The 14,475-nt window shown below is 34.8% G+C and overlaps 1 protein-coding gene across 18 annotated transcripts in view; it reads left to right on the forward strand.

The window, feature by feature from the left end:
- KDM6A (lysine demethylase 6A) overlaps window positions 1–14,475 on the forward strand; it is a 232,189-nt gene that overhangs the window by 171,953 nt on the left and 45,761 nt on the right. For 3 of the 18 annotated variants that reach the window (XM_050775561.1, XM_050775546.1, XM_050775548.1), the window contains exons 10-17: window positions 920–1,046; window positions 6,005–6,103; window positions 6,247–6,466; window positions 7,024–7,158; window positions 7,611–7,766; window positions 8,324–8,419; window positions 9,659–9,760; window positions 10,425–10,820. In XM_050775561.1, the coding sequence (XP_050631518.1) occupies window positions 920–1,046; window positions 6,005–6,103; window positions 6,247–6,466; window positions 7,024–7,158; window positions 7,611–7,766; window positions 8,324–8,419; window positions 9,659–9,760; window positions 10,425–10,820 (1,331 nt within the window). The remainder of the gene's footprint in view (window positions 1–919; window positions 1,047–6,004; window positions 6,104–6,246; window positions 6,467–7,023; window positions 7,159–7,610; window positions 7,767–8,323; window positions 8,420–9,658; window positions 9,761–10,424; window positions 10,821–14,475) is intronic. The other 15 variants (XM_050775562.1, XM_050775550.1, XM_050775555.1 and 12 more) reach the window with 7 other exon arrangements.

The raw sequence follows: 14,475 nt of genomic DNA on the forward strand, positions 1-14,475 counted from the left end.
TGCCTCAGCCTCCCCAAATTCTGGGATTACAGGTGTGAGCCACTGTGCCTGGCTTATAGTTCTTATCTTATATAGGATGTGAATATATGTAGCCAGGGCCAGTGAGGTAGGATTGTGTGTATATTTTTTAATCTGAACTATCATTGATTCTATAGCCTTATATTTATTCCTTGGAAATAAACATTTTGTTAATGGAATGTCTTGAAGACTCTTAATTGGCCCAGTGCTGTGGCTCACGCCTGTAATCCCAGCACTTTGGGAGGCCGTGGCGGGTGAATCACATGGTCAGGAGATCAAGACCATCCTGGCCAACATGGTGAAACCCTGTCTCTACTAAAAGTACAAAAATTAGCTTAGCGTGGTGGCACGCGCCTATAGTCCCAGCTACTCAGGAGGCTGAGGCAGGAGAATTGCTTGAATCCGGGAGGCGGAGGTTGCAGTGAGCCAAGATCATGCCACTGTATTCTAGCCTGGCAAAAGAGCGAGACTCCGTCTCAAAAAAAAAAAAAAAAAAAAAAAAAAAAGCCCATTATTTTATTTTTATATGGAATAGTAAATAAGACTTAACATCTTTATATTCTTTGTTTCATAACTTGAAATTTTTTCAGATATCAAAATTAGAAAAGTCTGATTTATAATCTGTTGTATCAGTACTAAAAATTGTTTTAATTTCTCTTGAATGAAAGCTCTTCATAGCTTTTACTACCTTACTGTGAGAAACTGACTTTCTTAACGGCCGGAATTGGCAGTTCTAAATTTTGGAAATATGTACTACAAACTAAATTAATAAATTGACAGAAAAGAATACTTTTTTGGTTTATTTTCTACTTGGTATTCTTAAACATAGAAGAACAATTAAGCCATTTACGTAAATATTTTTAAGTCATTTACGTAAATATTTTTAAATCATTTACTGTAGGTTGGATGCATCACACTGTAGATCTCCTGGGAGATAAAGCCACCAAGGAAAGCTATGCTATTCAGTATCTCCAAAAGTCCTTGGAAGCAGATCCTAATTCTGGCCAGTCCTGGTATTTCCTCGGAAGGTGAGACTTACAAGACATTTATGTTTGCTTTTGTCTATTCCAGCTAAGAGATTTTAATTACAATCTAAGATGTTAGTTTACATATCTAACCTGATCAGTGTATTTTCTCTTCTGAGTACATTATTACCAAGATTCCGGGAAGTTAAACAATAAAATAAAGTTTCCAAATGTGGTTTTTTCATAGCATAATTTTTGGTCTGGCAGGACATTTCTTATTTTGGTTATTGGATTTTTATTTGATTTGAGTTATTGCTAGTTTTAAAAAAGTCTTATCTGATAGTAACTTTTAATGAAGTATTTAAATGCCTTTCCTTCAGATTTCCAGTATTTTTTCTATATGTCTGTTTTATAAAACAGGATTAATTTCTCATCTGCCTGTTGACTATTGGTAGTCAGTGGAACCTTAATAATTTATAATTTTGATTAATATTTACCTTAGAATTGACATAATTAATAGTAAATCTCAAATCACAGTTATACTTGAAGTCTTACAGTGAGAAAGTGTATCAGATTTGTTGGAATGGAGAAGTGTCATGTAACGAAAATCGTTTTCTGCAAGTCTATAACCATTTCTCCATACTGTTTATCCATTGAATGTCTGAATTATGCTTAGTGATGATCTGAACTATACCTCATGCATGAGTATCTGATAGATTATAGTTTTAGACTATCATCAGATTGTATTTTGATTCCTAATCACTTTTCGCTTTCATGATATGGTGAAAAGATCATACTAGGAGCCAAGACACTTGGATTCAAGTCCTGATTCAGCTACTGTTTGTGGAATTGTGCATGGTTTAGTTAAACCTCTTAAAGCCTCAATTTTTGTTTAACGTATTGTATTAGATCGGTGGTCCTCAGGGGCAGGCTGTTTTGCCACCCCTACCCCAGCCAAGGACTTTTCACAATGTTTAGAGACATTTATTTCTTTCATCACAGCTGTGGGGTGTGCTACTTTCGTATAGTGGGTAGAGACTAGGGATGCTGCTCAACATCCTACAATGCACAGGACAGTCCTCTACAGCAAAGAACTGGGTGGCCCCAAATGTCAGTAATGCTGTAGTTGAGAAACCCTGGGTTAGATGATCTGTTAGATACCTTTCTGCTTTAAAGATTCCAATTTTATGACTTCTTTTGAAATTATTGTGTTTTAACTTTAAGTTTTCTGTTACTTTTTACATAGAATACCTAATTGTAAGTAAATTTGCCATATAATCACATTAAATTTTCATTGTATGGCTTCAGTTTTCCTTTAAGGAAAGTATGCTTGTATGAGACAAAGTAATATTAATATGGTTCCTTCTCTAAAAATATTTGATTACTCATACTATGCTTAGAAGAAGATTAAGGAAAATTTTTTTAAAAAACATTTCATTAATTCATTATTAACATACAATAAGAGTTGACTGGAAAGGTACCTATTTTTTGGTGAGGATTTCCTAATTCCTCCCCAGGCTTGTAAAAGAGCCTAATTTGGGTTGCTTCTAAATAAAGCTGGAGGGTCCAAACTTTTGTGTTTCTCTTCTACAGGAGCAGAAACTGGATTTTATTATTTTTGTATCTTTTTACCTGACAAAGTGGCTATTCGATAAATGGATGAAATGAACTAACTAAACTCCATTTGCTTTTGGAGCTAGCACTATTACTATTAGTGTTGTGGAGTGTGAGGCTTCATGTAGTGATTGTAAAGGAGGTCTGAAACTGGGAAACAGTGGGTGCCTGTCTCTTGTTTTCAGGTTTATGTATGAAAATTTCTTTTAGCGTAGATTAAAAGGAATGTATACTGGAAAGTATTTTCCTTCTGACCTAAGATAGTTTAATATAGTAGTGTAGATGTCTTTTTAGTATAGGTTTTTAAATTTAAATTCTAATTGTATAAAATTATAATGAGCCATGTGTAGAATTAACTATCATAGTCATGCTGTAATTTTTAGCTTCAATGAGCAGTATTTCATCATCAGTATTTCAGTGGGCAGTATTTTATCATTTTTTTTCCAGTTAACTAATTTTACTTTGTAAAACATTACGATGCTTTTAATTTAATCTTTTTGGGTAATTTTTTGGGTAAAATTTTCCAAATATATTATATACTTTTCCTGACTAAATAAATAAAGGATACTTATCACAATTTATCTTGGTTTCGGGTTCAAGATTATCATTTTAGACATATTATTTTCCATCTGTAATAATAAAATTCTAAATCCTTTAGACTTTTCTTATTCTCTTTTACTGCCTTCTGATGTGTTGTTTCTAATCTGTTTCTTATGAGAAAAATATTATGAATGAATTATGTTTTAGATGTTTTTAAAGTTCCAAATGAAGACCTCAGTTGTCAGTAAGAAATTTTGGGGTTTGATGACCCTAATATTTTTGAGGCTTTCTATTACTTAACCTCTGCCTTCAGGTCTGTGTTGAAGATGGACTTTGCTTGTCATTTGGCACTTGTATATCGAAGTAAAATTGTAATGTGATATTCTGTTATGCTAGCACCAATCATTGACTGTGTTATCACAGAACTGTAGAATATTACAACTGGGAAGGACCAGGGAGGTCACCTGGTTAACCTTGTAAATCCTGTCACTTCAAAGATTTAGAAAGTGGGTTCATAATCACAGATAATTAGTATGATAGCAGGGATTAGACCCTAGGTTCACCCTGGGCTTTTTTAATTACACAAGACTGTCTCAGAGGAACTTACTTTTATTAGAGGAAAAGTGGTTGATGGTGGGACATCTGTATCTGGGCACATTGGTTTCCTACTTCGATTTTGTAGGAATGGAATGTTAAAACATTGGTTTTGGGAAGAACTGCTTATTTCTCCCAGCAGTTAGGCAGATTTGTCTATAAATCTGAGATGGCTTTGATTTCACAACAACTACAAAACAGCATGTTTTCTACTATCTGTTAAGCATTCCCTTTCACGCTGGTGTCTGTTCCTGTTTGGCATTACTGCTGATCTCTTCTTATGAATTTTTCCTTCATAAAACAGTTTGTAGATGCTCTCTGAAACTGCCTTCTCAATCATGGACATTTCTTATACCTTTCAAACCACAAGATTAGTGATTTGTTAGGCTTTTACATCTCCCTTGTAGGTGTCCTATGTTTTTACAGCCTCTCTTCCATATGGATGAATTCCAAATCTAGATTTCAACACTTAAAGGTATCTTAAACTCCAGGACTACATCTCCTATTCTTTACTTAACATTTCCCATTTTAATGTCCTCACATCATGTCAAAGTCAGCATATTTCAAACTATATTCACCATATTCTTCCCCAAACCAGCTCCTTCTCCTTTAACTTTTGCCAAAAGATCACCATTTTTAAAAATCAACGTTAACTACTAAGTTACAACCCCCACCCTGTGAACATCTAATCAATCAATCACAAAGTCTTTACCAATCTGTTGGTTTCTTGTTTCTCTCATCTTTTTTTCTTGCCGCTTTCAGTACTTTATCTCCAATTTTGGCCTGTTCCCAACCAGTGAATGTAGCCACCCTCTATTTTTACTGTCTATAACTTATTTTCCTTTCAGTCTGCCCTCTGTATTGTTAGAAAATTAATATTCCTATAAAGTGCTTTCAATGTGCTGCTCTCCTTGTTAGAAAAGCAAACTTTAGGGTAATCTTTGGCTGGATTTAAAATTCTCTACTGTTTTGTGTCTGTGCTTTCTTGTATATACGTTAGGTTTTGCTCATGCTGTTCAAACCCATTTAAAATGCCTTTTCTCATCTTCTCTGCCTGAATCAGTGGTTCCCAGAATTTTAGGTTACATAAATCAGTACAATTTCAAAGAATAATTATGAGAATAGAAATATGGTGTTTGGGCAAGTAAAGACATTGACCTTTTTTTTGCAATTTACTGTCAGCCAATAATATCCAAAATAAGAGCATTACAGCATAAATATTAATTCGTTTATTGGAAAAATTATGTATGTATGTGTGTGTTGTCTTTCCAATTTGTTTGCTTGGCAAACGTGCCATATACTGGTTGGCAATTAGGAATCACTAAATAATATGCATCTTTACATATTCAAATCCCTTACTCTTACTCTTCCCTTTTTTTGGGGGGGCCTTTCCTGAAACTTGCAGTATATGATGGTCTTTTCTTATCCTAAATTCTCGGGCCAATTATTGCCTATACTGGCCATTTGATATGGTATCATGACATTTTTAATGTATCTTCAGTCCTCAACTAAATTGTAAGCTTCATGAAAATAGGGACTGGGTTTTTGTTTTTTTCTTTTTCCTTTAGTGCCAAGAATAAGAAGATAATTTCAGTATTTATAATTTCAGCCATTATCCATGTATTCATGTATATTCACATTAAGAAAATGACAGTCCTTGAATCATTAATCTTACCTTGCTTACTTTACTAGTCATAAAATATTATACTTTATATATTATTTTTACTTTTTACTTTATACTATTTTTGATACTTAGTTTGAGATTAACTGTGTCTTACATGTGCATTTTTTTAATGAATTAAAGAATTATTGCCCTCAGTGTTGTTACTTGGGAAAGGAAAATTGAAATCTGATACAGCAAATCTTACCAACGTATAGTGTTTTTGTTTTTAACTCTGTATTTTGACGGTATAGGGAACTAGAGGTCAGCTATATAAGAAGAGTGGCTTGTGTGTGTGTGTGTGCACGCATGCATGCAGCTCTCAGTATTATAATATTGAAGTGATATGTCCCCTAATCATTGTAATAGAGTTCATTAATGCAGCATGCTTTTTAGCACCTATAAGACAGACTATAATATGGTTTGCTGGAGGGCTAATTATAATATTCATTATAGTTACCAAGTATATATACACACACACACATAAATATATTAGCTTATTAGGGTTTTTAAAAAATTTGCTGTGATATATAGTCTATCCTTTCAGCCAATTAATTTGTTTCAGTATTAATGGAATTCTTTTGATTTTTTTTTTTCCCCCCTCCCTTCTCAGGTGCTATTCAAGTATTGGGAAAGTTCAGGATGCCTTTATATCTTACAGGCAGTCTATTGATAAATCAGAAGCAAGTGCAGATACATGGTGTTCAATAGGGTAAGACTTTGTATAAAAATAGTAGTAATTTAATTGATGTACAAAGATGGTTACATCACATATATTATATTTCATAGTTTAAATCATTATAAAACCAAGCAGTTTTCTGAGTTGACTTATTTTTTCTTAATTTCTCTTTCCAGTGTGCTATATCAGCAGCAAAATCAGCCCATGGATGCTTTACAGGCCTATATTTGTGCAGTACAATTGGACCATGGCCATGCTGCAGCCTGGATGGACCTAGGCACTCTGTATGAATCCTGCAACCAGCCTCAGGATGCTATTAAATGCTACTTAAATGCAACTAGAAGCAAAAGTTGTAGTAATACCTCTGCACTTGCAGCACGAATTAAGTATTTACAGGTAAAATTTTTAAATAGCACTTTTTTAAAGCCACATATTTCCCTAGAACACTCAGGCAGAAGGAGGGTGGCTGGAAAGTTTGTCTAGTTGTGTTTTGATGTCTATAATCTGTTTCCATATTTTGTAAACATACCATAGCTTGTAATATTATTTTACTTTTCATTTTAAGTAAGATATGCAGTATTTTAAAAGATGCTCTTTTGCACATTTACTCTGTTGATGCATATTAATTTACATAATTTTTTTCTATGTACTGTCTACATTTTTAAGTTGTCATAGCATTTTAGAGAAAACACAAACAGTCTTTCACTCTTGCTTGGAGTTTCATGAGAAGACAGCTATGAGAACTCTGAAAACAGAGCTCAAGCTTTGTTTTGATTCTCACAAAGGTTTATATTCTGGTTACCCTCTTTATATTTAGTGTCTTCTAAAGCCCCAAATTTAGAATCTATTTTCTTTTAAAAAACAATTAGCTGTAGCATTTAGGAAGATTTAGTGGACTTGCTCTTACTCAAGTAGGCTTGTGTTAAATTTGCTTTTTACATAATTTTTCCTAGGCTCAGTTGTGTAACCTTCCACAAGGTAGTCTACAGAATAAAACTAAATTACTTCCTAGTATTGAGGAGGCGTGGAGCCTACCAATTCCCGCAGAGCTTACCTCCAGGCAGGGTGCCATGAACACAGCACAGCAGGTGAGAAGTTGGGTTATGTTCTGCAGGTGCCCAGCTTTAAGGGTTCTTTTCAATTCTCTAGTGGTCAAGCTTAATTTACTAAGCACAGGAGGCTTTTAGTAATGAAAAGCCTTTTGATTTAATTGCAAAGGGAATCTAGATCAAAATAAAATTCCCTCTAATATGGGAAGAGATTTTGGGGTACCAACTTAGAACCTTTGTGCATTTTCATGATTTTGAAGGAGATTTCTTAAAATAATGCTACAGTGGTTTGTTTAATTTTTAAGGCAAGTTTTTGAAAGGAAGGTACACATTATTCCATTGATGAATCATTTAATTTTGATTTTCAATCATTGCAATCAGCGATGTCCACATAGCTTTGAAAAGTATGCAGCTTGTAAAGTTTTATAATTTGAAGGAATGAATTAAGAATATATAGAACCCTATTTTTGTCTTCCTTCTGTGATTCTTAGGCATGTAAACCTCATCATCCAAATACTGAACCTGTATTAGGCCTCAGTCAAACACCAATTTCACAGCAATCCTTGCCACTACACATGATTCCTTCTAGCCAAGTAGATGACCTGTCCAGTCCTGCCAAGAGGAAAAGAACATCTAGTCCAACAAAGGTATATGTTTTAGAGAAATAGAAAATCCCAGTCAAAAAAGAAGCTTCAGCTGCCCTGAAATTGTGCAGTTTGAACATTTCCTGTCCTTTATTTTAAATTTGTGGACATCAAAGAGTGAAAGGTTTGAGTTTTTCCATCCCAAACCCTTAGTATCATATTAAATATAGAAAGTAGGGATAAATTTGCATTCATCAAATCATTTTATTCATCTCCCTGCCGTTAAGATCTCAGCACACTTTTCATCATCACTTTTTACTGACATTGAAATAAATTTAATGTTGGATCTAGTGGACAGTGTGGTATTTAGGCTAGCTGTTTGGGCCATAGTTTGAGGGTGGGCCTTTTTGGGTGGCTTATTAAATAGTCAGTAATTTTTAAATGTATGATTTCTAAGTGTAATATGCATGTAAAATTATTTTTTAAAGAATTTAATGTTATAACATCTTTTTAACATGTAAATATTCCAATTCATAGTCATTTGGCCTCCTCTAACCATTATTATTAACTGTAGATTTAACCAAATATTCTTTAATTTTTTTTAAATCGATTTTCCTCAGAATACTTCTGACAATTGGAGTGGTGGACATGCTGTGTCACATCCTCCAGTACAGCAACAAGCTCATTCATGGTGTTTGACACCACAGAAATTACAGGTATGTAAGATGATTTTGACAAATTGTTTTTTCTATTAAAAAGGAGTTGAGGTAGCAAGCTTTAAGTTCTTAAAGTATTATTTTTATTTTTATTTTTATTTTTTTTGAGATAGAGTCTTGCTCTGTTACCCAGACTGGAGTACAGTGGCACGATTCGGCTCACTGCAACCTCCGCGTCCTGTGTTAAAGTCATTCTTGTGCCTCAGCCTCCAGAGTAGCTGGGATTGCAGGCACGCGACATCACACCCAGCTAATTTTTGTATTTTTGGTAGAGACTGGGTTTCGCCATGTTGGCCAGACTGGTCTTAAACTCCTGACCTCAAGTGATCCACCTACCTCAGCCTCCCAAAGTGCTGGGATTACAGGTGTGAGCTACTGCACCCAGCCCTAAGTATTAATTCTTATAAGTTAAATGGCAGTACATTCAATTAATATGCACAAAAGTAAAATGAGCCTGCATTTACCAGAATAATGGAGATCATTCATTCTTGTTTTTAATCTCTTTTTTTTTAAAAAAAACAGGACATGGTTTATACTGCATAAAATATAAATATAGGGTATATAGGGTAAAGTTTTCTTCTAACTTTGGCCCCTACCCACTCAAAATGCAGCTGGTATTACTAATTTCTTATCTGTCATTCCAGAGGTATGTTATTTATGTACAAGCAAATATACATCCCCCTCTTTCTCACATGTATTATTATTTTTCTTCTTTTTTACACAAACGATAGGATTCTTATTTGCTGTTAACAATGTATTTTACAGACTTTTCCATGTCAATATGTGAAGAGCTTCCTTGTTCTTTTATGGTTACATCATATTTCTTTATATAGATGTAACACCTTTATTTAAGCAGATCACTAATTTTGGACATTCAGATTGTCTTCAGACTTTGCTTATTCCAGACAGCGCTGCTTTTAGCATACTTGTCAATATATTTTTAAGCTTCAAGAGCTTTCTGTTTGAATACCTAAGAATACTGTATGGATGAGTAAAATTTCATGCCCATCTAGTACAAAGAACTCATAGTAAATCTTGTTCAGATGAATGCTTTAGTTCATTCTTACATTTCTCAAGCTTATTAAAGGACTTCGTCTTGTATGACTGTTGGTCAGAAGACAGTATGTTTGACCAGATAGTGGTTCTGAGTTTAGTCATTTCAGGGAAAGGTTGCTTAGAATAGTGATCTTATTTCCTAAATATATCTTTGACTATATTCTCTTTTTGTTCTTCTTCTAGCACTTGGAACAGCTCCGCGCAAATAGAAATAATTTAAATCCAGCACAGAAACTGATGCTGGAACAGCTGGAAAGTCAGTTTGTCTTAATGCAACAACACCAAGTGTGTATAGCATATTTTTCCCTAAAATTTGTTAGCATTTTGAGTATTTTTATTGACTCTAATGTCATTTTAGAGCATGTTTATGTTCACTTTTACTTTCTACTAGTGTTTGACAGAATTTAGTAATCTCTGTATCTTAAAATACGGGTAATTGACAGAGATTTTTAGACAAAAGCAACTGTAAGTTTAATTTTGAACACAATACTTTGTATTGTATTTATTTACATGATATTTCACATGTATTCTAAGGATTTGTTTACATTATTTAGTACTGAGGCAAGGTTTTTAGGGCTTATTTAGTTTACAGGATCTGGCATGGATGTAACAGAATGAAATTTTGAGATGTCCCCACTTTTGTGATTGAGAGAAGGACCTATAAGTTCTGGGTTGTTTTCTATAATTTTCAGCTGCTTCCTTTTGTCATTACTAATGGGATTTTTTTTTTTTTTTTGAAACAGATTTCTGCTTTTTCAAGGAAGTTTATTTTAAAATGAACAAATATAATTTCTTGTTTTTAAAGTATGTGTTTCTCAACTTAGAGAAATTAAGCGTTTGGGTAAAATCACACGTTCCCTAATTATACATCTTCATATTCTGTTCCCTATAGATTCTCTCCCCTATGGATTACACAACCAGCATTTACTTTTCCTTTGTTTTTTGACAGATGAGACCAACAGGAGTTGCACAGGTACGATCTACTGGAATTCCTAACGGGCCAACAGCTGACTCATCACTGCCTACAAACTCAGTCTCTGGCCAGCAGCCACAGCTTGCTCTGACCAGAGTGCCTAGCGTCTCTCAGCCTGGAGTTCGTCCTGCCTGCCCTGGGCAGCCTTTAGCCAATGGACCCTTTTCTGCAGGCCATGTTCCCTGTAGCACATCAAGAACGCTGGGAAGTACAGACACTATTTTGATAGGCAATAATCATATAACAGGAAGTGGAAGTAATGGAAACGTGCCTTACCTGCAGCGAAACGCACTCACTCTACCTCATAACCGCACAAACCTGACCAGCAGCGCAGAGGAGCCGTGGAAAAACCAACTATCTAACTCCACTCAGGTAATAGGAGAACTAGCTTCCTTGTTGGCTTTTCACATAATTGTTTTTACTGGGGTTTAAGAGAAGAAGAAAGAAGTGTTTGGGGAACTGGTTTTATAAGAATTTTGTGGCACTATGATGTTATTACTACATTGTGATTCATTATGTACATACATGAGTATATCTTCGTTCCCTTTGTACCATCTCTACTGACATAGATAACCTAGCAAATTTACAAAGGAAGAAAATAGATCATATAAATCACCCAAAATGCACCGTTAATTTACAGTGGCATCAGAAGCACATTTATGTAATATTACTTAGTTCATTTCTGCATAAATTGCCTACTTAAGATCAGGCACTACACTAGGTGTTAGGTATTTGCTTTAGTGGGAGAAAAAGACCAGTGAAGAAGTATTTACCATAATGACTGTGAAGTGTGACTTTGGTGGGAAAGTTCTATCAGAGTACCTAGGAGAGCACATAACCAAGATGTTAGAGTCTTCCAGAAACTAGAGTTTAGGGGAGGAGAGGGCTGGTGAAGTGTGCCTAGAAGATAGGCTATGAAGAGGGGAGGGTGAAATAAGAGGCTGAAGGAGAGGCCAAATTTATCTTGAAGGCAAAGTTGATCCACTAAAGTTTTTGAAACAGAGTAATGAATTGCATGAACATTATTTTTGTCAAGGAAATGGGTCATACTTTATTCAACGTTAGCACATTCGTTAGACATTTAATTTCTAAGTTTTTACTTCTGAATGTTTATGTGCATAGTATTTCCCATATTTTGGATTGTTTCCATGATACGGGTACTTGCTGAGGTGAAACTGAAGGGCAAAAGAGTAAGCTTTAAGAAAATGCTCTCAATACATACAGCCAAATTGCTTGTACTTTTATTAATCTATGAGAAATATTTGACTTAAAAAGGGAAATATTTGGCTGATTGTTGGTTAGTCTTATATTATTGATAAAACTGAAATAAGTTCTTTCTCTAAGATTTTTAAGTTTATTCTTGAAGTAATATCCTTGGTGGGACCCTGATCTAAAGTGATTAGTACTTTATTCATTCTTAGAGAAATACTGAGTACCTACTAGGTTCATGTCATACTCAAGGCTCTGGGAATACATCAGTAAAGAAAATATACTGAGATGTCTTACTTGGTGTAGGTAAATCGACAATAAACAAATAAGCAATACATATATAATGTTAGATGATGGTTGTGATTAGTGCTATGGAAAAAAGCACTAACAGAAAGGGAACAGCAGAACTAGAGATTGGTGGTAGGAGAGTTGCAGTTAGAAGGACAGGGAAGGCTTCTCTGAAAGATAACATTTGGATGAGAGTTACAGGAGTGAGCCTTGAAGCTATTTGTGATAAGATTGTTCCAGGTTTAGGGAGCAGCATGGATCAACGGACCCTAAAATAGGATTGTGATGTACACATTTGAAGAGAATCAAGGTGGCAAGCATGGCAGAACAGGACAGGCAAGGGGTGAGAAGAGAGAGAAATGTGCTCCAGCTGGAAACAGGATGGCTAAATCATGATCAGCCTTGTAAGGATACTGGATTTTATTCTGAGTATCCAGGAAACTGGGGGGGGATTTTGAGCAGAGGAGTAATGTGATCTAACTTTGTTTTTGACTAGGTCCTCTTTGGTACTCTGTGGATAGACTGAAAGAGGCAAAAATAGAAATGGTGTGACCAATTTAGAGATTATAGCTGTAATCCAGGTTAAAAGTTGATGATGGCTCCCAGAGTGGTAGTAGTAGATTATGGTCAGCTTCTGGGTATATTTGGAAGGTACAGCAACAGGATTAGCTGATACAGAGTGATGTGTGAGAAAGGAGTCCCAGCTGGCCTGACCAACTAGAAAGATGGGTGAAACTGGATAGTATCACCCATCAGTGAGAATAGATTGAGAAAAGAACTCAAGATTGAGCCTTAAGGCATTCCAGTGTGTTAGGCTAGGGAATTGAAGAACTAGCATAGAAGAACAGAAGAGATTGACCTGTGATGTAGTAGGAGATCAAAGACAATGCAAGTGATACCCTGGAAGCCAAATGAAGAAAGTCTTTCAAGGAGGAGGACATGATCAAATAATGCTCATAGGTCATATAAAGTGAGGACTGAAAATTGACCATCTGAGATATTTACTGACATTATTGGAGTAAGGAAACTACAGGTTACAGGCAAAATTTACCCCACAACCTGTGTTTTTTTACAACCCGTGAGCTAAGAATGATTTTTGTATTTTTGAAGGGTTGTAAAAAAAAGGATAATGTATGATACTGGATGACCCACAAAGCCTAAAATGTTTGCTATCTGATCCTTTACAGAAAAGATATGCTGACCTTTGGATAAGGGCAATTTCAGTGGATTGTTGGGGTGCAAAAGCCTAATTGTAGTTTGCTTCAAGATAATATAAAATCGGCGGAGAAAAACTGAAGTATAGACAGTTCCAGCACACATGCTTATAGTTGTTTGGGCTACACACTGCACAGTGCCAAGGCTTCTATTTCCATATACTGTGACATAAAAGGGTAGAATAACAACCGGTTATAGCTGACAGGGAAAGTGGGATTAAGAGTTGTTGTCTTGTTATTGTTTTAAATTTAAAATGAGAGAATAACAGTAAAAGTCAATGGGAAAGATTCAGTAGAGAGGGAGAAAATGGCAAAGGAGAAAGGGGAATTGTTAGAATAGGTGAGAGGATGGGATTTTGGGGGTTTATTGTCTTTAAACATTAAACAGTTGTTAAAAGGATAACATGAGATTTTTGTTAAAATGCCTATCATAGTTCTAAGGTATAACTGGCAGTTAATAAATGGAAGCCTTTGTTAGGATTGTAAAGTATAGTTATATTTTCTTTTCTCTCACATCTACTTCTTTGGCTCACTTAGTTGCTGAAGTTTTCAATAAATACTCTCTTAACCCTATTTTGGAAATGTGATATTCTTTAAAAACGTAATTTGTAATTCTAATAAAAAGAAACTGTAAGTTACCATACTAAGTAGCAGGGAGCCCCAGCCTTTGCTTCACACGCCCTTCAAAGCCATTATCTGTAGGAACTTTACAATTTAAGTAATGAGGTTGAGAAAGTTGTCTAGAAAATGGTGTTGAACTGATTCCAGGTCAAAAGTTTCCCAAATGAAGTTTCTGCGTATCACTATAGCTGGGGAGCCTCTGTCTCTGCTATTGATATATGGAATTGATATCATAGACTCTAAATGAAGAGGCCTTTTTGATAACTGTCTTATAAAAACCTATTTGAATAATTTTTGAAATTGTAATGAAAACTAGACAATTGATAGACCTATATGGTATATCTACCTTTTAGCTTTTGATAAGGGAGGAATTTACATTACAGTTTGGAATGGGTTTATTCAGATTGCTTTTGGTAACAAGGGTATAATTTAAGATATGAAAGTAAAATTATATTAAGTGTAGGTGATTATTCAGCAAGTACTCTAAAGAATTTGTAGCTTAAAATACCTTGATTTGCAGATAGAGAAGATGTAATAAAATAGTTACTTTGTCACATGTCTGCATATTGTAATCAGTGTATTTGTTAAATAATTAGCCTCTGAATTAAATATTTTACATTTGATGAAATTTTAACTCACCTACCCAGACTTTGTTGGATAATATTTTAAATATTGATATGATTATAATGTGCGGT

The sequence above is a fragment of the Macaca thibetana genome, chromosome X (genome assembly GCF_024542745.1).
Source record: "Macaca thibetana thibetana isolate TM-01 chromosome X, ASM2454274v1, whole genome shotgun sequence".
In the NCBI taxonomy this organism is placed as follows: Eukaryota; Metazoa; Chordata; class Mammalia; order Primates; family Cercopithecidae; genus Macaca; species Macaca thibetana.